At 35.4% G+C, this 25,612-nt stretch overlaps 1 protein-coding gene across 4 annotated transcripts in view; it reads left to right on the forward strand.

The window, feature by feature from the left end:
* Nucleotides 1–25,612, forward strand: part of BEND7 (BEN domain containing 7) — a 138,536-nt gene that overhangs the window by 43,750 nt on the left and 69,174 nt on the right. For all 4 annotated transcript variants that reach the window (XM_043965190.1, XM_043965191.1, XM_043965193.1 and 1 more), the window contains 3 exons: nt 227–529; nt 3,379–3,501; nt 9,786–10,048. In XM_043965190.1, coding sequence (XP_043821125.1) covers nt 227–529; nt 3,379–3,501; nt 9,786–10,048 — 689 coding nt within the window. The remainder of the gene's footprint in view (nt 1–226; nt 530–3,378; nt 3,502–9,785; nt 10,049–25,612) is intronic.

Raw genomic sequence — 25,612 nt, forward strand, 5'->3', positions numbered from 1 at the left:
TTTGAAAATATTGATGAGATGAAGCAAATTCAAGAAACCTTTTACCATAAGAAAATTCAGTCTTTTCCTAGTATAGCCAGGATGAAGTTAGTAGGTTTATTTTATGCATTATTTGTGTCACTGGAACTAGCATCAGAAATCAGTAATTTCATATGTGACAGGGGAGGTGGAGGGAGTTCTTTCTTTTTCTAATTTGCAGTGATAACTCTTGCTCTGTTTTCATTAGGAGATGAAAGCATGGAAATTAAAAAACAAATTACAGGGATGAGAAGATTACTGAATGACAGCACTGGAAGAATCTATCAGCGTGTTGGCAAAGAAGGAGAAAAACTAAAGGAAGAACCCCAGGATTTAGATTTAGTCTGGGCTCAACATTTGAATTCATCTACTGAGGTCTCACAGAGCCTCCACCCTTCCCCCAGTGGTACATGGAATGAGTTACCATCCCAAATTGGCCAATTCCCGGGGCAGTATGGAACCCGATCTAAAACTTTTCAGAATCAGTCCAAAACCACTGGAGGATCCAATGGTATGATCTTAATTTACATTCTGATTTTCATTGTTAAGCTTTATGGTATATGTGTTTTATTTGTTTGGGTTCAGTACAATAAACCCTTAATCACACAAATCAGCCAAATTATTTTAGGAGAGAGAATTCTCAAAAGTGTAATTGAAAATTTCCCCAACTGTACTGAGGTCCAAGAATGTTTTTAACTCACTTTAAGAATTAGGCATTATTTACTTGACTAAACTATGTTAGAAGCAGAGGTACTGCTTTGAGAAATTAAGCTATTCATAATTCTAATATAAAAAACCTTTTATTAGCATGTACAGGGTGCAAAGTTTCCAGTCTCTGGAAGGCCTGCCCCCCCCTCCCCCTCCCTCTCCCTCCTCCCCCCCCCCCCACACACACACACACACACACACACACACACACACACACACACCCCTATAATATAAGTAAAGGGCATTCAAGATGGACAAAGTAAAACACTATATGTAAGATTCAAAGAGAAAGGTGGTTTCTAATGGAGGTGTGTTCAGGGAAACTTCATGGGGCAGGTAGCATTTAGGAAATGGATGAGTAGGAATTCCATGGGCATAAGGGTACATTCCAGGCATAGGGAGTGGAGTGAACAAAGGCAGAAACTGTTGTCTCATATGCATGATATAAAATTGACCTTTGCTCTTAAAAGAGGTTTCATAGCGATGTGACATATTTATATTTCCTTTTGCTTACTCCTTTATTTTTCTGTAATATCAGTGCAGTGTGCCAGTGATACTGAATTCGTAACCAGGAAAAGGACTTTATAACCCTAAGTCCAAAGTGGCATCACTGCTTTAATCTTAGATATCAGCTACTGAAATAGCAATCCATATTTTATACCATTAGCATTAACCTTCAAAATAATTCACTTAAAGGAAAATTCATATAATTATAATATCAATTTTTTAAGATGAGAAGTTTTGAAAGAATATATGGGAAATAATAACTAGTATTTCTTGACATTTTAATATCCCATCCATTGATATATTTCCTATTTTCCTTTATGGAAATTATGCATTGTTGAAGCCTTGATTTGTATAGGAAGGAGACAAATAAGATTATATTTGAAAGTGCATTTTCAGTTTCTTTAGAGAGGAAAAGTCCCAAAGATATTTTTTTTCTTTTGTACTTTATTAAATTTGGGTTTTGTAACTTGCTTTTTAGTATGCTTCAAGAAAAAGAAAACCTTAATCTGTTTTTGCTATTTAAACATTTTTGTGATGTTTCTATAATCTTCAGTAACTAGTTCAAATGCAAGAAAATCTACTGTGAAGACACCTGCTGATGAGACAGCAAGGTTGTATTTGTATCTTCTCTTTCTTTCAGCTATTATACAAACCAATATCAAATTCGCATGCTGGTTTACTTCCAGGATGGATGGAGATGGCTCTTTAAAGACTCCTCCATGAAAATAAAAAGTCAGTTCTCTTTAAAATTAAAAAATGATTTATAACAGGTTGGAAAAGGTTGCATTTGTCCTCTAAAATTGATAAAGATAATACCTAGGAATAGTGACTTTACTAAGTGACTAAGAATATTCTTCTATAAGATGTTCCAAATTCTGTTGACATGAAGAAAGGAATTTTTTTAAAACCCCAAAATATTCTTATGTATGAAGTTTGTATACCCTTCCTTCATAATTGGAAAGCAAGATTCTATTTTCCAATTTATAGAATTGATAGTGGATTTACATTAGTAACTTTGGTTATAATTAATAGAGTTTAGCACATAAATTTCCCATGTACCAAGACAAAACAGATTTTTTTTAGAATTTATTGCTTGCATACTTTTATTAGATATAGGCATATCATTTAAGTCATATGTAGTTTTTAAGTGTTTACATGTCAATTTGCTACAATTTTGAGTCCAAGATTTCCTCCTACTCAGAATATAAAAGGTATTTCAAGAATATAGTAGTTTTACTTTGACCAGTTTTCTAATTGTATTCTTGGTCAAGAGAAGCAACATGGATTAAAATTTATGTTGTAGAAATAAAATTGGATTTAATATATAAGGCGTCAGTCAATAAAGGTCCAGGTGTTCTTACATATTCTGCTTTGGAGAATGATGAGGATGAGTAGTGACATAAGAAGGACTTTCATAGTAGGAATGAATTGTTCAATTTTGCCACAACAGCTATGGGGAAAAGTTGCAGCATATTAGGAAAGGGAGTGATGAATGAAAGAAAGCTGGAGGAGATATAGGTAGAAATGTAAAATATACCTTATCAAGTTGAGGGAGTACTATACACCTATATTCTTTCTCCCATACCACTAAAATACGACCTTTCATATTCTTTCCCCATCCTAGAACAAACTTGCAGCTTTTATTTTACCCACTGTTACTTGTATTGTGAAGCATTATTCTTAGTATTCAAACTATTTTTGAGTAGTTAGATTCTCATTTAATTCTTAATATAAACCTTTATTGCATATACAACTACCAGTTCTTTGCAAGTCTATTCTTTCTTAGAGTCAGTTTTTTATGCATAATACAGTAAGAGTGTTTATAATGAATTTCTATGCTATTGTTATCTTAGATGAACTAGTCTGACAATAGAGAGCCCTGCTGTGAGGTTGCATTGTGTTCATACTTGCATGCAGTCTTTGCCAAACCACGAAGCAGCATGTATCTTACAATATGGAAGTCTGTATAATTGGATAAAATCAGACCCCCAAAATTCAGGTTGTGAAAATTATTGGGTACATTTTCCTTAGGCACAGTTCTGTAATAATAGTATATGCATCAAAATCCTGTCAAGATACATTTTTTCCTCTCTTGAAATTTTATTTTTTGGTTTGGAGTCTGTCATGTTTTTCTTTCATGCTTAGGAGAACTTCCAGCGGTGAATTCATCAATTGGATCAAACTGCTGTACTTGTAACTGCCAGTCAACCTTGCAGGCCATTCTTCAAGAACTCAAGACCATGAGAAAATTAATGCAGATTCAAGCAGGTACAAAGATAATGGCCTCAGACCTGGTTCTTTCAACTTATAATGTACATCTGACATCTTTAGGAACAGATGTCTTCTTTACTGATCCCTCCCACCTTGCTTTCTTATGGTGTTCCTTCATATTATCAATTTTATTAACTCTTTGTGCCTATGCAATCCATTCATCCTTTAGCAAATCAAATTTACTTTTTTTTTTTGCTAACAATGTTCTTTTGTCTTTATACACTGTATGTCATCCTGAGTTCTTCAACTACTTCACAAGTATCAGTTTAATTGAATTTCTGAATATTTCTTCAAATGCATGTAAGATTTTTATGTCCATTTACTGTTGTTAACCAACAATAAGATTCATTCAAGGAACAAAAGAGAGTAGGGGCAACCTAGTTCATTATTTCTTGAGATGCTTCAGTTTAGGGTTTTATATATTTCCGTAAGCTCACATAGTATCTGAGGGTCAAAGGGACATCAAAAGCCATCTTCAGTCTGTACCTGTATAGGTATTCACTTCTACTGTTACTGTCCCAGAAATCACTGTAGACATGCTCTATGCCAGGTAGTCTGTGAATGTCTATACTGTCCATAGAAAAGTCACTTTGTATTGCTACATATATGTTGGTGCCCCCTTGAAAGCATGGTCTGTCACGTGGCTCTCAATGGTACAAAGAGATCAGTGAGCAAAAATTGTGAGTCTCATTGATCTTTCCTCTAATTGTTGCTCATTTCCTTGGCATTTGGCAGGTGAACATTGTGTTCTTGATGGTTCAGAGAAATTAATTTGTCTGTATTCTTTTTTTGAGGTGACTCTTTGTTATAGTTTTCTGAGGCATTATAAAGATGGGAGATTTGTATTTGATCATAGAGTCTCACCAATGGTGGAACTTTAGAGTTCCTAGGAATTTAGCTTTTAACTATATCAGTTATATTTCCCTTTCTTTACAATTAGAATAAAACAGAATTACACTAGTTATATAGAAAAGTTAAAGACTTTCACTGAGTCATGAATGTCTGTTTTGTCAAGTAAAAAAGAGCCTGATATTAGTACCGAGAAGAAAAATGGGGAAAAAACCCCCACAGGGATATAAATGTATGGCATTACCATCATTTTAGAGTTTTAGTGTTGATCAGGGAAGGAGCTTTTTTTTTTTTTTTTTTGCTTATTTATAGAATAGTAAGATAGTGAATTTTAGTGAAATCCCAACATTTAATGATGTGGGTTTGATTCCAAAAGCTTATTGTTTAGCATATTAGCCACACAAGGTCATATGAACTTAATTCTGCCTTTAAAATGGGTACATACTCAAAAAATAAAAAGGTCATTTTTTTAAGTATTTAATTTTATTGTGGTCAAGGATAAGGATTTCACTCAATCTGAACAATAATAACATAATAATATGTTACCATGCCAAAGATAGCACGGTAAGTAGAAAGTTGACTGGACTAGGAATTAAAAGATTTGGATTTGAATTTTGCCCTTGATATTTCCTGACTATGTGACTGGGAAAGTCACCTAACCTTTCTAGACCTCCATTTCCTAATCTATAAAATGAAGATACTAGTATTTATATTACTACCTCATAGAACTTTTGTGAGGAAAAAGCTCTGCAAACTTTAAAGTGACATATGGAAATTATCTCAATAACCTGGTACATATTTAGTGTCTTTTGAAGTAGAACTCAGACAGAAATAACAATTACTTTTATACATCATATGAATTTTTTCTCAGAAAAAGCATTTTACTTGCATTTTTAGTTAATAAAATTCTCATTTAAGGAAATATGCATGTGAAAATATAATGATAACTTTGATATTTCAACTCCTTGCTATTGAAATGACAAACTACACATTGTAGTTCTTTAAATCCCTAAAACTTTTCAACTCTAACCGGAAATGTGCCACCTTGTCACCATGTTTCCTTTTCTGATTCTTTAGTGTTTAGCATGGTAAACTATACACCAGAACTTTAGGATTTTATGATATACTGATTGTAGAAGATAAAACAATTGTTCCCATTTTCTTTAACTAAAAAAAAATGTAAAACTTTATATTTTAGTATGTGTTTGCTAAAAGTGTTTTGCCTCCTTGACTTAAATTTATATTCTGTTTTTAAAACTTCTAATTCTATTTCAGGAAAAACATAAAGGACAGGAATAAGTTTGGGGGTAGGGGATTAAGCTGTGTCTAAAGAGGCAAAGTGAGCTGCAAAATTTGAACAGTTCCTCTGAACCTCAATTTAGAAAAACTTCTTCATGAAGAATTTCCACAACTAAGGCAAGAATAGTCTGAGGGATAGAGTAGGGTAGTGGAACAGAACTGACCTAGGAGTCAGAGCACAGAGATTATTCTGCTACTTTATTCTCTGTATAACCATGGTCAAGTCACCTCCCCTTTCTGGGTTTCATTTTCATCATCTATAATGTAAAGGGACTGGACTATATGACTTTTAAGATCCTTTCCAGCTCTTTATTTTTTTTAACATTCTAATTGAAATTTATTTAAAGTTTTGAGTTCCAAATTCTATCTTTCCTTTCCTCCCTCCCTTCCCCCCATCCTTGAGGTGGTAGGCAATCAGATATAGGTTATACGAATGCAATTATGTAAAACATTACCATATTAGTCCTTTTGTATAAGAAAACTCAATGAAAGAAATAAAGTGAAAAATAGCATGCTTCAGTCTGTGTTCAGTCAGTATCAGTTCTTTCTTTGGGCTGGGTGGTATGCTTCATCATGAGTCCTTTGGGATTGTCTTGGATCATTGTATTGCTGAGAATATTGAAATCATTCACAATTTCATCAAACAATATTGCTATCACTGTGTACAATGTTCTCCTGGTTCTGCACACTTCACTATACATCAGGTCATATAAGTCTTTCCAGGCTTTTCTGAAACCATCCTGCTTGTCATTTCTTATAGCATAATGATATAATATTCCATCACAATCATATACCATAGTTTAGCTATTCCCCAACTGATGGGCATCCCTTTGATTTCCAATTCTTAGGCACCACAAAAAGAGCTTTTATAAATGTTTTTGTACAAATAGATTTTTCTCTGTTTTTTAAAAAAAAATTTTAGGGGGCAGGGCAATGAGGGTTAAGTGACTTGCCCAGGGTCACACAGCTAGTAAATGTCAAGTGTCTGAGGTCAGATTTGAACTAAGGTCCTCCTGAATCCAGGGCCAGTGCTCTATTCACTGTGCAACTTAGCTGCCCTAGATTTTTTCTCTTTATGGGGATCTTTGGGATATAAACCTATGCACAGTTTGGTAGGCTTTGGGGCATAGTTACAAATTGCTCTCCAGAATAGTTGGATTGGTTCCCAATTTCACCAACAGTGGATTAGTGTCCCAGTTTTCCCACATACCCTCCAACATCCAATATTTTCCTTTTTTGTAATATTTGCCACTCTTATAGGTGTGAGGTGATACCTCAGAGTTGTTTTAATTTTCATTTTTCTGATCAATAGTGATCTAGAGCATTTTTTCATATGACTATAGATAGCTTTGATTTCTTTGTATGAAAACTGCCTGTATATATCCTTTGACTATCAATTAGGGAATGACTTGAATTTATAAATTTGACTCAGTTCTCTATATATTTGAGAAATGAGACCTTTATCAGAGATATTTGTTTCAAAAATTCCCAGTTTTCTGCTTTCCTTATGATTTTGGTTGCATTGGTTTTGTTCTTGCAAAATATTTTTAATTTTATATAATCAAAATTATCTATTTTATATTTTGTATTGCTCTCTATATCTTCTTTTGTCCTAAATTCTTTCCCTGCCCATAAATCTGACAGACTATTCCATGCTCTCTTAATTTGCTTATGATATCACCCTTTATGTGTAAATCATATACCCCACCCTTTTTTTTGGGGGGGGGGCAAGGCAATTGAGGTTAAGTGACTTGCCCAGGGTCACACAGCTAGTAAGTGTCAAGTGTCTGAGGCCAAATTTGAGATTTAAACTCAGGTCCTTCTGAATCCAGGACTGGTGCTCTTATCCACAGCGCCACCTAACTGCCCCTCCATTTTGACCTTATTGTAATATACAGTGTGAGATGTTGGTCTATATCTTATTTCTGCCATACTATTTTACAGTTTTCCCAGCAGTTTTTGTCAAATAATGAGGTTTTTTTCAAAAGCTTGGATCTTTGGGTTTATCATATACTAGATTACTGTAGTCATTTACTATAGTATAATTTGTACCTATTTTATTCCACTGATCCACTTCTGTGTTTCTTAGCCAGTACCACATTGTTTTGATAATTACCATTTTACAATACAGTTTGAGATCTGGTACTGTTAGACCACTTTCTTTTGTATTTTTTTCATTGATTCCCTTGAAATCTTTGAGCTTTTGTTCTTCCAGATGAATTTTGTTATTATTTTTTTCTAGATCTATAAAATAATTTTGATAGTTTTATATGGCAGTAAATAAATAGATCTGTTTAGGTAAGCTTGTCATTTTTATTATATTGGCTCAGCCTATCCATGCACAGCTCTTTATTTCTACTCTTAACCATGGTGATAATTGTCTGGGTAACCCATTTTACTTGATGTATATAGACATAGCATAGACATCAAGATAAACTAGGTAGGCCAATCACTATAGTCCTGGTCGATAATTTTTACATTTCTATGCCTCATCTTCTGAATAAACTGTTTTTTTGATAATTGGGTGAAAATGACAAAGTTTTTAGCTTAGTAAAAGTTCTTTAGATTTAGATATCTTCTATTTATTAACTTTTTTTTAAAGGAGGGCAATGAGGGTTAAGTGACTTTCCCAGGGTCACACAGCTAGTAAGTGTCAGGTGCTTGAAGCTGGATTTGAACTCAGGTCCTCCTGAATCCAGGGCCAGTGCTTTATCCACTGCACCACCTAGCTGCCCTCCATATCTTCTATTTATTTATGGATTTATTCCAGCCATGCCCAGTAGTCACACTTAGCAGTGTTTTGATGTTTAAGGGTCTAAATAATACAGTGTCTCTATGGCAGTTTTCACTAAACGGTTTCAAAATGTGTTAAAAACCTTATTTTTCAGAGCAAACTTGTAAGAACTATAGTTGTTATACTTTAATTCTTCAAAAGTATTAGTACTCTTTTACTTTCATGTTGTTTTTCATCTTGGATTTCAAAGTGTTTTGTAGCTTACATTAATTAACTTAATTGTCCATGAGACATAGAAACATTGTTCCCATTTTTCAGATATATAAAATGGAGGTACAAAAAGATGAAATCACGTGGACAGAGCTATGAACATAACAGATGCTTAGTTAATATTTGTTGAATGTATGAATGAATCTAATAAGTCAGTAACAGGTCCTGGGTTTAGATTCTGCCTACATGTTCAGTGAAAAACATCACTTGTATTGTAAAATAATTCCAAACTCTGTTTTGCTTAGACTTACAAATCACATTTGCCAATAAAACAGCACAGAGTTACCACTCCTGCATCTTTACCAATCATGGAGCCATGTAGAGAACAGTTGCTTAGTTAAAGAAAATGCTACAGTTGAAATGTTCATGTTATAATCACAATAATGATAATAACAGTAACAACAATAATAACTCACAGGTAGTGCTTGAAGTTTTACAAATTGATTTATTGAGGACAACCCTATAACATAGATTGTTCATGTATTATTACCATCATTTTATGTTTTAGGAAACAGAGGCTCAGGGAAGTTGTGACTTGCCCATGGTCTCATGGCTAATAAATAGAAAAGCTCTTAGTCAAGCCCAATTATTTTGATTCCAAATTCATTGCTCTTTCCATTACATTGCATTGAGTGTTTATGTTGCAGAGTATGAATGATATATACTTAAACTAAATTCCCAAAGTTATTCTCTTTTGTATTAAATCTCATTTATAAAGACATTTTAAAATATGATTCTTTTCTTTTTAAAACACCTCATAACTGTCTTTTCCATATAACCTATAGTACTAGTAAATTCCACTTGAGACATTCTCTCTGATGTTTCACTTGAAAACCAGTAGCTAGGTTTTTCTTGTAGATGGCCTTTCTCTTTTAAAACTTTCTTTGGCAGCATGCCAGAGCTTGCATTAGGTGACCGCCAAATATTTTTTATAGGCTTTTGTGTCCAGCTCAAAGTTAATTTTGTGTTTTATTCCCTTAATCCATGTTGTCAGGCCATATTTGAGATCCTGATATGAAAGGGCTTCATTTTAGTGTAAAATTTGTAAAATAGTAGGCAGCATGATTAGAGTTTTAAATTGAGTTGGCAGGTACCTTTATCATACTTCTGTTTGTTTGTTTGTTTGCAGTTGGAACTCAAAACAGACAACAGCCCCCAATTTCCCATCTATGTTCCCAGAGAACAGTTGTGTCCCGAAAAAGAAATAAAAAGAAAAAAGTACTCCCAAAGATCACTGAACCTCTTCCTATGAATAAGAAGCTCAATGTAATAGAGAATGAAAAGACAGCAGTCACCTCTGACCAATCTGTTCTACAGAAAGCTCAACGCATCCCCACTGAAGAGAACCACGTTTTAGGATTTGGCATTGTTCTTGAATCACCATCTTCAGATGTAAGTTGATATTTAATAGTATAGAATCTGTGGTTTAGCTTGAGATAACTTTGTAGTACTAACAAATTCCCTTCACTAGCTAGTACAAAATACAGGGAATGATAAGAAGAAAATGTATTATATTTTTTAACAAAATAGTACAAACTTATTGATACCTTTGAAAGTGAGATGAAGAAAATAGAGCTTGTAGGTAATTTTTTTAGTCTGAAATATTCCTTTCCTCATATTTTCTCTTGTAATAAAGTTTCTTTTCCTTAACCTTGAAGGAGAGGGTCATTGATTTGTTTTGTTGGTCAGGATAGTGACATCTAGGCAGAAAAAAAACCTCATTAGTAAAGAATCTGATCATTAATTTCTTTAATATTTTTAATTTTGAAGTGACAGTTTTCAATTTCCTTATTGTAGAGAACTGAAAGAACATAATTAAGTCCTTTTGCAGATGAGCATAAATGAACAGAACCATGCAGATAAAGTCTCACCTTTCCACAAAAACAAACTAATAATAAAAAGGAGAAATTGTGCTAATTCCATGTTATAGATACAAGCTGCACTGCTAATTAGGTTGCAGTTTCTTGCCATTTAGTCTATGTAATAATAGGTTAGTGTTCTTTAGAGGTTTTTCTATTTTAATGTTATGGCTAAAATGTTATTATAGTTATTGATATTTGATAACTTGTATGTGTCCTACTGACTATATTTTTAAGTAGTTAATAAGCTAGCTTCTTTAAAAATATTTAATATTTATAATTGACATATTTACAGTACCTGTTCATAAATTTGTGTATTCTGAATCACACATATTATGAGAACTCTTAAAATAAACAAGAATGAATAGTCTTTTATGATGAAATTATTAGGCTATGGCCTGAGGATCTTGTTAAGAACTCCTACAAAGTTAAATAATGACCCTACACCTTTAAAAAAATTCAAAAATTACAATTTATTTCTTATCTAAAAGAAATTTGTGCACATGGTGTCCTCAAACTCCTTTTCAGTCACTCCACTGTTCACTGGTGTGTTCACTGTTGAAGCAGGAGCAAACGTGTACCATTTGATATGTGTTTTCAGCATAGCTATTGGCCAAAGGAAGTCATCATCTGGTACCCAGTCACCTAGTGATGAGCTTCCCTGCATTTAAGTTAGGTTGGTTCTTAGGTGACAGATTTATAACTTGCTGCTGAGCTTGGATATGAAGCGTTCAAGTTTGTTAGACTTTTTACTCTGTTGCAGTAACCTTCATGAATCAAGTCACATCACAGTGAGGTATTGTGTGATCATGGTAGTTCTAAGAAGCACTCAGACCAGTCTTTAGATCGTTGTTAATTTAATTTCTGATATTATTCTCAGGGTATAGTTTCTGATCAGCAAGCAACAAGTACCGAACTGTTTCTATTTGACATTCTTACTACAAAAGAATTAGAGGATAGTTAGAATCCTCAAAAAGATAAAGAAGATGTTGGAGTTGATTTCATCATGGGCCCAAAGGCATCTAAAAACCCCATAATTTTCATAATACACTTTGGTTACCTCATTGTATATACTTGTTTACTTTTTTGTATTTACATCCCCAAACCTAGCGCAGTGTGAGACCCTTAATGGGTACCATTTTTATGATTGATTCATTGGTTGATTATGTTGAATTTAAGCAAATAGTCCATCTTGAAGAGAAATGCAGCTTATACAACAGTATACATTGCAGAGGAATGAACTCATCAAGGATGAGAGAGGAAGAGTTTTGGGGAATAATACTGATGCTGAGATGATGAGAGATAGATGATATTGTAATAACGAAGATTGAAAAGGACCAACTATACTTTATCCTGGTTCTCATCCTACCTGTCTGATCACTCCTTCATATTCTCCTTTGCTGGATCTTTGTCTAGGTCATGCCTGGTAACAATGAATGCTCTCCAGGGCTCTGACTTGGACCCTCTTCTTTCTAGACTATTTATTTTAGTGATCTCATTAGTTCCCATGGATTTAATTGTTTCTGTGATGATGAATCTCAGATCTACTAATTGAGCCCACACCTCTTTCTTAAACTGATAGTCTTTCTTTTTCTTTTCTTTTCTTTCCTTTTTTCTTTTTCTTTATTTCTCTTTCTTTCTTTCTTTCTTTTTTTTGGGTGGGGCAATGAGGGTTAAGCAACTTGCCCAGGGTCACACAGCTAGTAAGTGTCAAGTGTCTGAGGTCGAATTTGAACTCGGGTCATCCTGAATCCAGGGCCAGTGCTTTATCCACTGCACCACCTAGCTGTCCCCTAAACTCATGGTCTTTCATTTACAATTGCTTATGGGAAATCTAGTTGGGCGTCCCATAGAGCAGGACTTCTTAAATTTTTTCGACTCATAACTCCTTTTTGCCCAAGAAATTTTTATGTGACTCCTGGTATATAGGTATATAAAATAGGTATACATAGCCTTTTACTGTTGCCCAATTTTCTCAACCCCCACATTCAGATACACGACCTGATATGGGGTCATAGACATCTTAAACTCAACATGTCAAAACTTAACTCATCTTTCCTTCCATCCAGTTTTCTATCTTCCTACATTCTTTATTACTGTTGAAGGAACTACTACTTTCTCAGGCTTTTTTACAAATTAGATGTCTTCCTTGATTCCTCACTCCCTTTCACCCCCCGTATACAATCTGTTGCCAAGTCTTGTTCATTTTACTTTCATGAGATCTTTTATATTTGTAGCCTTCTCTCTTCTGATACCTCCACTACCCTGGTACAGGCCCTCATCACCTCACACCTAGACTATTGACATAGCCTTCTGTCAGTCTTCCTACTGTAAGTCTTTCTCTGCTACAATCCATCCTCCACACCACTGATAAATTGATCTTCCTAAAGTGCAGATCTGACCCCATCACCATCCCTTTCACACCCATTAAGTAAACTTCAGTGGCTCCTTGTTTCTGGATCAAATATATAATTTTCTACTTGGCTTTTAAAATCCTTTATAACCTGGTCCTCTTGTGCTTTTCAAGTCTTCTTACCCCTTATACACTCCCACTAATGCTGCCTTCTGGCTGTTCCTTCCATGAGATGCTCCATTTCCAGACTCCAGTAATTTTCACTGGTTGTTCTCCATGACTAGAATTCTCACCATCTCCTGGCTTCCTTCCCATCCCAGCTAAAATCTCACCTTCTGAAAGAAGCCTTTCCACATCAACCTTAATGTATTGCTTTCTCTGTTGATTATCTCCATTTGATCTCCAGACATTTCTTAGGATTTGGTAGTATTCCATCGCATTTATAACCACTTTTCTAAAGCCATTCCTTGTTGAAATACACTCATTTTGTTTCTAGTTCTTTGCTACTACAAGAAGTGTTGCCATAAATATTATGTATATACGGGCCCTTTCCCTTGATCCCCTTGAGATAATATACCAACTAATACTATTCTGGGTTAAAGGATATGTATTGGATAGTAACTTTGGGGGTTTTGTTGCAAATTGTGTTCCAGAATGTTTGAATCAATTCACAGTTTCACCAGTAGTAAGTTAGTTTGTCTGTTCTCCCACAACCCTGGCCACAATGACTATTTTATTCTTATACCATCTTTGTCAATCTGATAGGTATGAAGTAGGACATCAGAACTGTTTTCAATTATATTTCTCTAATTATTAGTGATTTAGAGCATTGTTCTCATATGCTTGTTAATAGTTTGCATTTATTTGAGAACTACCTATTCATATTCTTTGACCAGTTATCAATTAGGTATTGACTCTTATTATCATATATTTATATTTATATAAATTCTTTATTTATCTCGTGTTATTTATCTTGACCACTATCATAGAAATTTGTCTCAACATTTTTCAGTTGTTTTCCTTCTCATTCTAGTTGCTATTATTTTTGAGAAAAAACTTCTCAATTTTATGTAATAAATTTGTCCACTATTTTATTGTATTTGAAATTTTTTACTTTATCTCTTATGATCCTTTTGTAGGTAAGAATTCTCCCTTAGCCACAGATGGAAAAGATCTCTTCTTTAATTTTATATTTTTATATGATCTTTTACATTTAAGTCATATAACGATTTGGAGTATGTTGTTATATTGATATAAGGTATTGGTATAAACCTAACTTCTACCAAACTGCTTTCTATTATCCCCTCAAGTTTTTGTTAAACAAGGGATTCATACTTACCTATCTAGGTTTATGTTTTATCTTCCCAATAGCATGTGAGAATACATAAACTCCTTAAGGGCAGGGATTTTTATTTTTGTCTTTGTATCCCAAGTTCATAGCATAGTGCCTTACACATTGTAGGCACTTAATGAAATGCTTATTTCATTAAATTCAGAGTTTTATTAATGCCTTTTGTTTTTTACTAGACAGACATTTCCATATGTTCTCTCTTCCACCCCAAATGGAACTTTTCCGTGTCTACAAAGCAAAACAATCAGGCAACCCAATTGATGTTGTAATCCATATGTAGACATAACCTTTGACAGCCATTTTCTGCCATGAGCGAGGGAAGTTTTATCATTTGTTCTTTGGAATAATTTTTGGTCATCGCCCTTAACGTCAACTGAGTTCAGCTTCCTTTTCATATTGTTTATATTACATTATTGTAATCCTGGTATTCTTATAGTAATGTATCATGCTTTTGTATTAATTCCTTATTTATATTCCTTTATAGTTTAGCACCAAATTACCTTTCCAGACTCTTTTTTACACTCATCTACTTTACACAGATCCTATTTCTGTTCCCAGAACCTAAACATTACCTGTTGCCTTACTGCTTTTTCATAGGTTAGTTACCATGTCTGAATGTACTTCCTTGTTACTTCTACCTTTTAGAATCCATAGGCTCCTTCAAGTCTCAACTCAACTTAGATGCCACCTTCTTTGGGAAGCCTTTTGTTGTCAGTACCCTATTCCTCAATTGTCTTTCATTTGCTTTTCTGTTTATTTATTATATCCCCTGATGTATCTCAGCTTCTTGAGGAGGGATTATTTGTCATTTTTGTCTTTTGAATTTGCCTTAGTAAATTCCAAATGCCTATTGAATTGAATCTTTGTTTACCTACACTAATTTCCATCTGATGTATTTGCCTTTTTATATCTAAGTTGGTTTTACATCTAAGTTCCCTGTTCATCCATATTCCCCCATTTCCTACTCATTAGATATGTATCTCTTCAGAATTTCATCCTTGAAAATTTCTCAGAGATGACTTTGTTTGTAGCATTATAGGCCATATGAGTTTGCCCCTTCCCAGAATCTTTTAAAATCTGCTTTCCAAAAATCTTGAGTGTATGTCGACTACATCTGACTTTACTCTCCTTTATCATAGAACCTAAAATGAAAGTAATGGTCACTTCCCTGCAAGGTTCCCATCATTTCCACTCCAGCAAGTAGTTCTTTCTTACTGGCCAGATTTAGATTCAGGATAGCAATTACCCTCACTACATTATTCTCCTTTTGAAGACTTAAATTGTTATTGTCAAGCCAATAAATTATTATCTGCTCTGCTTTTGACAGAACACTCCAGAAGATGTCTAGATAATTGAAGTTCCTTAGCCCTACTATATTCTACCTTTTTGCCAGGCTTGCATTCTGTTCCTTGAATTATTTTCTCTTTCTGTCCAGTTGGTCCGAATACTAGTATTTACCAATACAGTATCACTTCTATTTCTCCTAATCTTAACCCAAATATTTTCCATCATGCTTTTTTTTCCACTTTATTTCTTTGGACTAACTCATGGCAAGGGAAGGGAAGGGAATAAGCATTCATTTAGCACCTGCTATGTGTCAGGCACTGTGCTAAGTACTTTATAAATATTATCTCATTTGACCCTCACAATAACTCTGCAATATAGGGGCTATTATTGTCTTTATTTTACAGTTGAGGAAATGTAGATAAATAAATGACTTGCCCAAGGTCACACAGCCAGTAAGTGTCTGATGCTGCATTTCAACCCAGGTCTTCCTGACTCCAGGCTCAGTAGTCTATTCAGCGGGCCACCTGGCTGACTCTAGCAGCTAGGTGAGTATATTGTCTTAATATACTATTGCTTTTTAAAATTCACTTTTAAAAAAATTATCAGTTCCAGATTCTCTCCTTAACCCCTCCCCTAAGCACTGAGAAGACAAGAAAACTAGAAGCCACTTACAAATATTTATAGTCATGCAAATCTTTGCATTAACCCCTCCCCCTGAAAAAAAACAAAGGAAAGAAAATATGTTTTATGCTGCATTCTGAACCCATTAGAGCTCTATGTGAAGGTGGGTAGCATGAAAAAACTAATATGATATTATTAAAACCACCACTCTCCTGCCCCTATTTACCTGTCCTGTTTTGGGGTTTTTTTTAAGGTATAGTCTAAAGCCTTGGTCCATCTATGGGTCTTATCCCTCTAAGTGCCAGTGATGTCTGTGAGGCCTACTTTTCCTCACTGCATCCGGAATTCTGGTTTACTTTGATTATTTCCTGTACTTTTTACATTTGCATTTTTAACAGTAGGTTTTATTTTTGGCTTCTTTCTTGGATTTTTTTGTCTCCTCTGAATTTCTGGGCTTCTCTTACTATAATTTTTCTAACCTTGTATACTCTCTTTGTATAGTATATAATTTCATAAATATATGTAGACTGTTTTCCCCTTAACTCTTTGTAGTTTGTTTTTATTTTTTATTTGTGGCATCACATATAATCTTTTTTTCTATTACTTTTTTTTCTGGAAATGTTCATGTTTGTCCAGTTCAGAGTAAATTAAAAAGAATTAAGAAAAGACACCCCTATATAACATTTTTGCTACTACCCATTAAGTTAATGATACTAATATAAGTTACTTGGTAAATATTACACAATAACTCACAAACAACTTTATAGTTTTGGAACCCCCCCAAAATGGAAGAGAGGCATCTATACAGGAGGCAATTCTTTTTGAAAACACAGTATTAACTATCAATCTCCTGTGACACTCTTTAAGTCCAGAAGAAATTTGGGTTTAAAATCCCCCAAGAGGGAAAGAGCCAGAATGGCATACCATATTAAAAGGAACAGAGATCTCAAACCCTTCTACCATTTGGTTTACATAGTGGATTCTTGAGATGAGAGAATTGGAGAGAATAATAGCATTGTAGTTGTTCTTTAGTCATTCAGTTGTGTCCAACTCTTCATGGCCCATAGCACGCCAGCCAGGCCCTTCTATCCTCCTCTATCTCTCAAAGTCTGTACAGGGATATTTCCATGATACTATCTATCTATCCATCGCATTCTCAGCCATCTCTTTTTCCTTTTGCCTTCAATTTTCCCCAATATCAGGATCTTTCAAAGTGAGTCTCAGCTTCTCATTATGTGGTCAGTATTTAAGCTTCAGCTTTATTATTTGACCTTCCAATGAATATACTAAATTTCTGATTTGATCTTGCTGTCCAAGGGACTCTCAAGTCTTCTCCAGCTCCACAATTTGAAAATGTTGATTCTGTGGCACTCAGCTTTCCTTATAGTCCAACTCTCATAGCCATACATTGCTACTACCATGGTTTTAACTATATTGACTTTTGTTGGCAAGGTGATGACTCTGCTTTTTAATATGCTGTCCAGATTTGCCATAGCTTTCCTTCCAAGGAGTAAACATCTTTTAATTTCAGGGCTACAGCCACTGTCTGCAGTGATCTTTGAGCCCATGAATATAAAATCTGACATGGCTTCCATTTCTTCTCCCTGTATTTGCCAGGAAATGATGGAACCAGTTGCCAAGATCTTATTTTTTTTAAGTTAAGCTTCAACCAGCTATTACACTCTCCTCTTTCACCCTCATCAAGAGGCTTCCTAATTTCTCCTGACTTTCTGCCATCAGAGTGGTATTGTCAGCATCTCTGAAATTGTTGACATTTCTTCTGGCAACTTTAATTCTAGTTTTTGATTAATCCAGGCTGTCATTCTTCATGATGTACTCTACATATAAGTTAAATAAAAAAGGTGATAATACATAGCCTTGTCATACTCCTTTTCCAATCTTAAACCAATCAGTTGTTCCATGTTGGGTTCCAGCTGTTGTTTCTTGACCCTCATATAGGTTCCTGAGAAGACAAGTAAGATGATCTATTGCTCCCATCTCTTTGAGGACTTGGTATATCTTGTTGTGATGCACACAAAGGCTTTAAGTATAGTCAATGAGGCAGAAGTAGATGTTTTTCTAGAACTCCCTTGCTTTCTCCACAATCCAGTGAATGTTGTCAATTTTGTCTCTGATTTCTCTGCCTCTTCAAAAACAAGCCTGTTCTTCTGGTAATTCTCAGTTTACATATTGCTGAAGCCTAGCATGCAGAATCTTAAACATAAAAACTTTAAAGTCTCAGCACCGACTTTGAGGTAAGTAGTAGGTTTGTTGTTGCTCAATCATGTCTGCTTCTTTGTAACTCCATGGAATTTTCTTGGCAACGATGCTGTAGTGGTTTGCCCTTTCCTTCTCCAATGTATTCCCATTTTACAGATCAGGGACTGAGGCAAATAAGAGTTAAGTGATTTGTCCTGGGTCACACAGCTAGTAAATTCTAAGGCTAGATTTGAACTCAGATCTTCACAACTTTGGGCCAGTACTCTAACCACTTAGCCACCCACCTACCTACCCTAAAAGCTTAGATATGAGACGAATGAAAAGCCCAAGACAGAATTTCTAGGTAATTAATAATCAATTTATTAATTAGGTTAGCTGATAATCAATAAATTATCACTGGTTTCTTTCAGTAACCAATGACAAAACTATGAAGATCCTTGAATGCTTAAATACCTTTAGAAAAGGGATTTCTCTGGCAGTTGAAAATCAACCCTGATTGGTGAACAGTTATTGAGGGGGCTGACTTTCAAATGAGGAAGTAGGCTGAAAGCCAAAGGAATGTGTTTTTCTCCTTCATGAATTGGGTTACCCTAAACTCCACTGGGGTGCTGCAAGGGCATAGACTTAATGCTTTAGGGCTGGAATTCACCTAGATTAGATTCTGTTTATACTCTAAATAGAAGTAAAGTCTCCTAATTGGACAGGGTCCCTCCCAAGTTCATGGAGCATGTACCCCAAGGATTAGGCCAATCTCATTTCTCAACCATATCTTTTAGAGACTGACTGAATAACTTAAAGGAGCTGGTACCTGAATGAGGAAATAGAAAGGATAAACCTTAATCCTAATTTGATAATTGGTTATTAACATAATAGAAAAATAGTCACTTCTCTCAGATCCATGCTGTCCCAAACTGTGGGGCTCTGTCTGCTCCCATGCTATGGAGGAGCATTGTTATTGCGTCAAGTCAGATTCTTCATGACCCTGTTTTGGGGTTTTTTGGAAAAGATCCTGGAGTTTGCCATTTCCTTCTCCAGCTCATATTACAGATGTGGAACTGAGGCAAACAGGGTTAAGTGATTTGCCAGGGTCACATAACTGGGAAGTGTCTGAGGCTAGATTTGAACTTAGGTCTTTCTGACTCCAGGGCTGGTATTCTATCCACTGTGCCACCTTGTGGCCCCTATAACACTTAACACAATGCTCTGTACCTATTGTTCAGTCTTTTTTGAGTTGAGTACAACTCTTCATGACCCTTTTTGGGATTTTTGTGGCAAAGATACTGGAGTGGTTTGCTGTTTCCTTCTCTACCTCATTTTATGAGGAAACTAAGGCAAATAAGGCAAATAACTTGCCTGGGGTCATATAGCTAGTAAGTGTATGAGGCCAGATTTGAACTTAAGAAACACTGTAGTGCTCTCCTATAGATGTTGATGCTAACTAGAACAAAGGTGGAGATAAAAGAGGGAAGGGAAGAGAAGGATCCTACTAGGCAGCCACTAAATTACACACACACTACAAATACCATTTTGAATTCTTCTCTGGATCTATTCACAAACCAGTTCAGGTCCTCAACATCTATCACCTAAACTCCTGCAACAGGTTCTTAATTAGTCTCCCCCTTTTCAGTTTCTCCCTCTCGCACCAGTCTGCCCTCCACAAAACTGCCAAGATAATCTTCCAAACCATAGGTCTGATCATGACACTTCCCTATTCACTTTTAGCAGAGTCTAGGTTAAAACACAAATTGCTTAGTCAAAAATGTAAAGGCCTCCAAAATTTGGCCCTAATCTACTTTCACAACTTTATTTCACATTATTTCCCATCACTCACTTGTTTCCATCAAACTGGACTTGCCATTTCTCCCTTCTGTGAACTCCCACAATTCCCTCCCCAAATTACCTTTATCTTTTACTTTTCTGTGTATACATTACATTTCATCAGTAGTATTTAACCTGATCCAGAGACTATTTTTGCCTAGCCTAGTGTCCTGTATTTAACAGGTACTTTATAAATGTTTGCTAAATTCAGTGACCAGATCTATGCTTCAGAAAAATAATTTTGGCAGGAATATAAAGGCAAGCTTGTAGAGTTTAAATGGAAGACTTTTTTTTTTTTTTTAGTGAGGCAATTGGGGTTAAGCGACTTTCCCAGGGTCACACAGCTAGTAAGTGTTAAGTGTCTGAGGCCGGATTTGAACTCAGGTACTCCTGATTCCAGGACCGGTGCTCTATCCACTGTGCCACCTAGCTGCCCCTAAATGGAAGACTTTTAAAGAGGCTATATGACACAGAACATTAGAATTGAGAGGGGCTTCTGAGACCATCTAGTGCAACCTGGTCTAGTTCTTGGACCAATTCAAGAATCTTCCCTTCAACATCAAAAATATAAAATCAGCAAATAAGACTACTAGCTCTTCCCCCAAACTTGATATGTCATCTTTTTCTTTTTCTTTTTTTTTTTTTTTTTGGTGAGGCAATTGGGGTTAAGTGACTTGCCCATGGTAACAGAGCTAGTAAGTGTTAAGTATCTGAGGCTGAATTTGAACTCAGGTCCTCCTGAATCCAGCGCCAGTGCTCTATCCACTGTGCCACCTAGCTGCCCCTTGATATGTCATCTTGAAATATGCAATAGGGTAATTGGTAGATTATGCCTTTCATAATCTACTTTCAAGGCTCAGCTAACATTCTACTTCCTCTGTTTCATCTTCTTTGCTTCCCTTCTCCAGTTGAAAATGTTTTCTCCCTGCTCAAATTTCCTTAGCGTACTGTCTAAATCACTCCCTCCTTTGAATTTACTTATCTTCATGTGTGTGTGTGTGTGTGTGTGTACACACACACACACACACACACACACACACACACACACTCCAGAAGCAAGTTCCTTGAAGACTAGGTTTTAGGTGGTGGCCTAGCTCAGAGCCTGGCACATATTAAAAGCTTAATAAATGTTTACTAGCATTTTATTTAAAATTTTTGCATCAATATTCATTAGGGAGATGGGTCTATAATTCTCCTTCTCTATTTTGGCTATTCATTAGATTTGCAAGAATTCAGGAAAATAAAATTTTACCAGCCTTTGTTCAGTACATTTCATTTGGGCCATGAGTCCATCATTCCTGTATTTTAAGCCATGGTCCAGAAATCCAAATCCCATTCTCAGATTCCATCTTCTTAATTAGCTATTTTATTCTTAAATACTTTTTTTCCTTCTGAAACTCTTGCTTTCAGCTGATGTTAGTGAGGAAAGCACCACCTGTGCCCCTAAGGTTTTAATTTCTTCACTAACATATCCTAATTCTCACCAATGACTTTAAGGTTATTCCTGGCAGTATTTCACTTATCATTTATATCCATGTGACTCTCTAGATGTGGGAAGTAGTCAGAAGGTGTGACAAGTCTTGGGAGCTTGTCAGTCATGTCCCAGGTATGTGCCCTTGTCAGACAGCAGACCTCTCTATTATTAGTCATGTCAATAAATTGTTGTATCAGGTTCCCCTGGTAGGGACTGAGCAACCACTATTATTTGTGTCTTCTTTTTCGACCTTTACTGCTTGAATTCTAATCTGATGCCTTTGGGTCCATGTGGATCCATACCATTATTTCTTTGGCCACAAGCAACTACAGCTTCTTAGGGTGTCCAACTCCATCCTAAACAAATTCCTTTATATTTTTTTTTTAGGAAGATTACTCTGCACTTTGAGCATAGATAACAGTTGCTTGGCTATTTCAGAAAGATAATCATGCACTTTATGCAGGTCTCTGCAAAATTTCTCCTCCTCTCCATACTTATTAGAAATCCTCTGTCATTGCTTTTCATCAAAATCTTTTATGATTCCATTGCACTGAGTATATTATCTTTTCCTCAAATGGCCCTACCATTCATTCATTTTTTTCCATGGTTGGAGCCTTGATGTTATCTTTGGCTTTTTCTTCTCTTATGCCTCAGGTATCCAATTGCTTGTAAAATGCTGTTGAATCCACTTCTACATATCTCGAATCATTTTCTTTCTGTGTTCCTACTTCTACTACTCTAGTACTGACTCTGATTACTACATAACTAGACTATTTCAATAGCTTCCTAATAGGTCTTGACAACGCTTTTTCACTATTCTATCTAATACATCCTTTATATCACTCTTATACTTTGCATCCTATTAGGTGATCTGGTCATAACACTTTTCAATTAAAAAAATAGCACCCTCATGCTTACCAGGCAAAGATTAGATTCCTTTCCCTGTCACATGAGGGTCTCACCAATGCACTTACATATTATTTTGTATTGTAATTATTTATTTAGGTGCCATATCCACTTACAAGACTACATAAACTCTCTTAGAGGTCAGAGACTAGACCTTGTTTAAACTATGTGTCTATGGCTAAGCAGATAGAAAGCCAGTCATAGAGCCAGAAAGAGCTGGGTTCAAGTTCCACTTCTGACATACTCTTTGTTACCCTGAGCAAGTCTCTTAAAACTCTCCATGATCTAGGCAGCTCTCTAAAACTATATGTTGCAGAGAAAATGCTGATCTGCACTGGTAGAAGTTTCCTAATTGTGAAGTTCCACATACCAATGTTATCACAATCCCAGGTCCTTTATCTCTCTTTTAACACCAAGTAGAATGTACAGAAAAGATTATATTTTCCATACCTCTAAATAATTTGTGTGATTGTAAAGGAGTGGTTCTACTATTAAAAAATCACCAAGAATGCCATCAGTGCATTCATTGACATTGTTAGAAAGACTTCCTAAAAATGGAAAAACAGGCATGTGTTGATAGTTGTAGATGTCTTCTTTCTGAATATAATGGGTGCTCAATAGATATTTATTGATCCAAACTGACAGATGTGAATAAAAATTATGCCTTTTCCCATTAATCTGCTGAGTACTGAATTAACCAACATTAAGTACCTATTATATGCCATCCACTATCCCAGGGCCTCCTGGGATACAAAAGATAGAGAAACAAAGAGTTAAACAATCCCTACTCTCAAAGAGCTTACATTATAATAGGAGAGGAAACAAGTTTATATATAATTATGTACAGAATAAATACAAATTAATGTATAGTCATCAAATAAAGGTAGTTTGGGAATAAGGACATTAGCATTTGGAGGATCATGAAGGTGCTTGAGTTGTATTTTGAAGGAAGAGAGTGATTCTTTTTTTTCCTGGTAGGGCAATGAGGGTTAAGTGACTTGCCCAGGGTCACACAGTAAGTGTCAAGTGTCTGAGGTCGGATTTTAACTCAGGTGCTCCTGAATCCAGGGCTGGTGCTTTATCCACTGAACCACCTAGGTGCTCCAAGAATGATTCTTTAAGGCAGAAGTGAGGAAGGGGAGTGCATTCCAGATAGGAGATAGGAGACAGCCTGTGCAAAAGTTTAGGGATGGTAGGAGGAGAGTTTTGCTTGATTGCAGTGTAAGATAGGGAGTAATGTCCAATTAAGCCAGCAAGATAGGATAGGGCCAGCTTGCAAAGAGCTTTAAAAGCTAAACAGAAGAGCTTATATTTTATCCTAGAAAAAAACACAGGGAATTGGAATTGATTGAGAAGGGGAGTAACATGGTTAGATATGCACTTAAGGAAATCGCTTGGCAACAGCATTTAGGATGGATTAGGTTGGTGACAAACTTGAGTCAGGGAAACCAATTAGGAAGCCATTGAAAGAATCTAGGTAAATGGTGATAGAGACTTGAACTAAAAGGGGACCTGTGTGGATAGAGACAAGTGGTCAGGTGTAAGAGATATTGTACAGGTAGAAATGACAAGATTTGGTAGCTGATGGTGTATATGAGATTAGGGTAGGCATTACTACCTTGGGGGACTAGAAGACTAGTGTGGCTGAATTCAAGTGCAGTTTTGAGCAAGTAGATAAAATGTTCTACATATGATTCAAAGAAATGAAAGATTTGCCTGGATTCCCCTACTTTTGTGATATTAGACAGATCATTTAACTTTCGGTTCTGCTTTTTTTTTAATCTATAAAATAAGTTTAAATAGATAAGATGGTCTCCAAGTTTCTTTAAAGCTCTACATCCTAAAATTACCTGTAGGTGAGGGTATTACCTGTGTGGCTTTAATAATATTGAAATGATGGTTATTATTTATTATTATTCACCATTTTGATTTATCAGTGCCTTCTCTTATTAAGACACATGGAAAAGGTCGTTTAGATATTTGTGAAATATTTAGAGTAAAATAGAATTCACTGGCTATTGTATTTATCCTATATAAGTTTCAGCATTAAGATTTTATTTATATGCTATACATGAAGAATTTGCCTATTGCTTCTTTTACTTCCTGATTACTATTTACTAATAAGCTATTACTTTTGATAGAGTACATTGAACATTATCTATGAAAGCTCAATAAGGCACTGATTATCTTTGATTGGAAAATCACTTGCTCCTAAAGAAAAGCAGAAATAAATCAGCATTTTACCTACAAATTATGTAATTAATATGCAGATTGATTCATGTTTTTAACAGAAAAAGTATCTAAACCAAAATAAATGAATGAAAGAAAGCATTTAATAAATGCTTACTATGTACAAAGCACTGTGCTAAGCACTGGGGATACAAATAGAAAATTGAGACAGAACCTTCTTCAAAGGATCTCACAATCCAATAGGGGAGACAACTCTTGTAGAAACTTTTAGCTACAAGTCAAATGGAAAAATCCCATGTTCCTTAGAGTGCATTAGTAAAGGTGATGTTAATGCCTGTTGAATGTAATTTTCACTGATAAAAATTATATGTTTTTGATGTTGAACTATTTGACAGTCCCAAGGACTTTGGTGGAAATAACTTTCTTTTTGGGTCTTCAGTATCTATGGCTGTGGCACTTGCAGGAGTAGTTATATCAACACAAGAATTGCTTGCCAGTTTGATTACTACACGCAAAAATATATTTAAAAAATAATAACATTAGGTGGTTGGTTCTGTAATTGCAATGGTGAATTCTATTTGTCGCTCTTATTAGCATTAATAGGAATTTCCTGTTTTGTTCCCTTATTTGGAAACATGGAGCACATTAAAGTCCAGGTGTAGAGATGCAATAATTTCTCAGTTTATTGTCCTTTAGCTATAAGTTCTCTCAAATCAAGAGGAGTTTCAGAGCAGGAAACAAAAATATACCTAAGAAAAGTTTTCAGGGAGTGTCCTGAGCAGGAAAGTGGCGAAGGTATGCAGGATTGGGTATTTGATAAATTGGGCTCCCAAAAATACACCCCGTGGTGGGGCATTGTGACCAGAGGTGGAAGGGG

The sequence above is a fragment of the Dromiciops gliroides genome, chromosome 5 (genome assembly GCF_019393635.1).
Source record: "Dromiciops gliroides isolate mDroGli1 chromosome 5, mDroGli1.pri, whole genome shotgun sequence".
Lineage (NCBI taxonomy): Eukaryota > Metazoa > Chordata > Mammalia > Microbiotheria > Microbiotheriidae > Dromiciops > Dromiciops gliroides.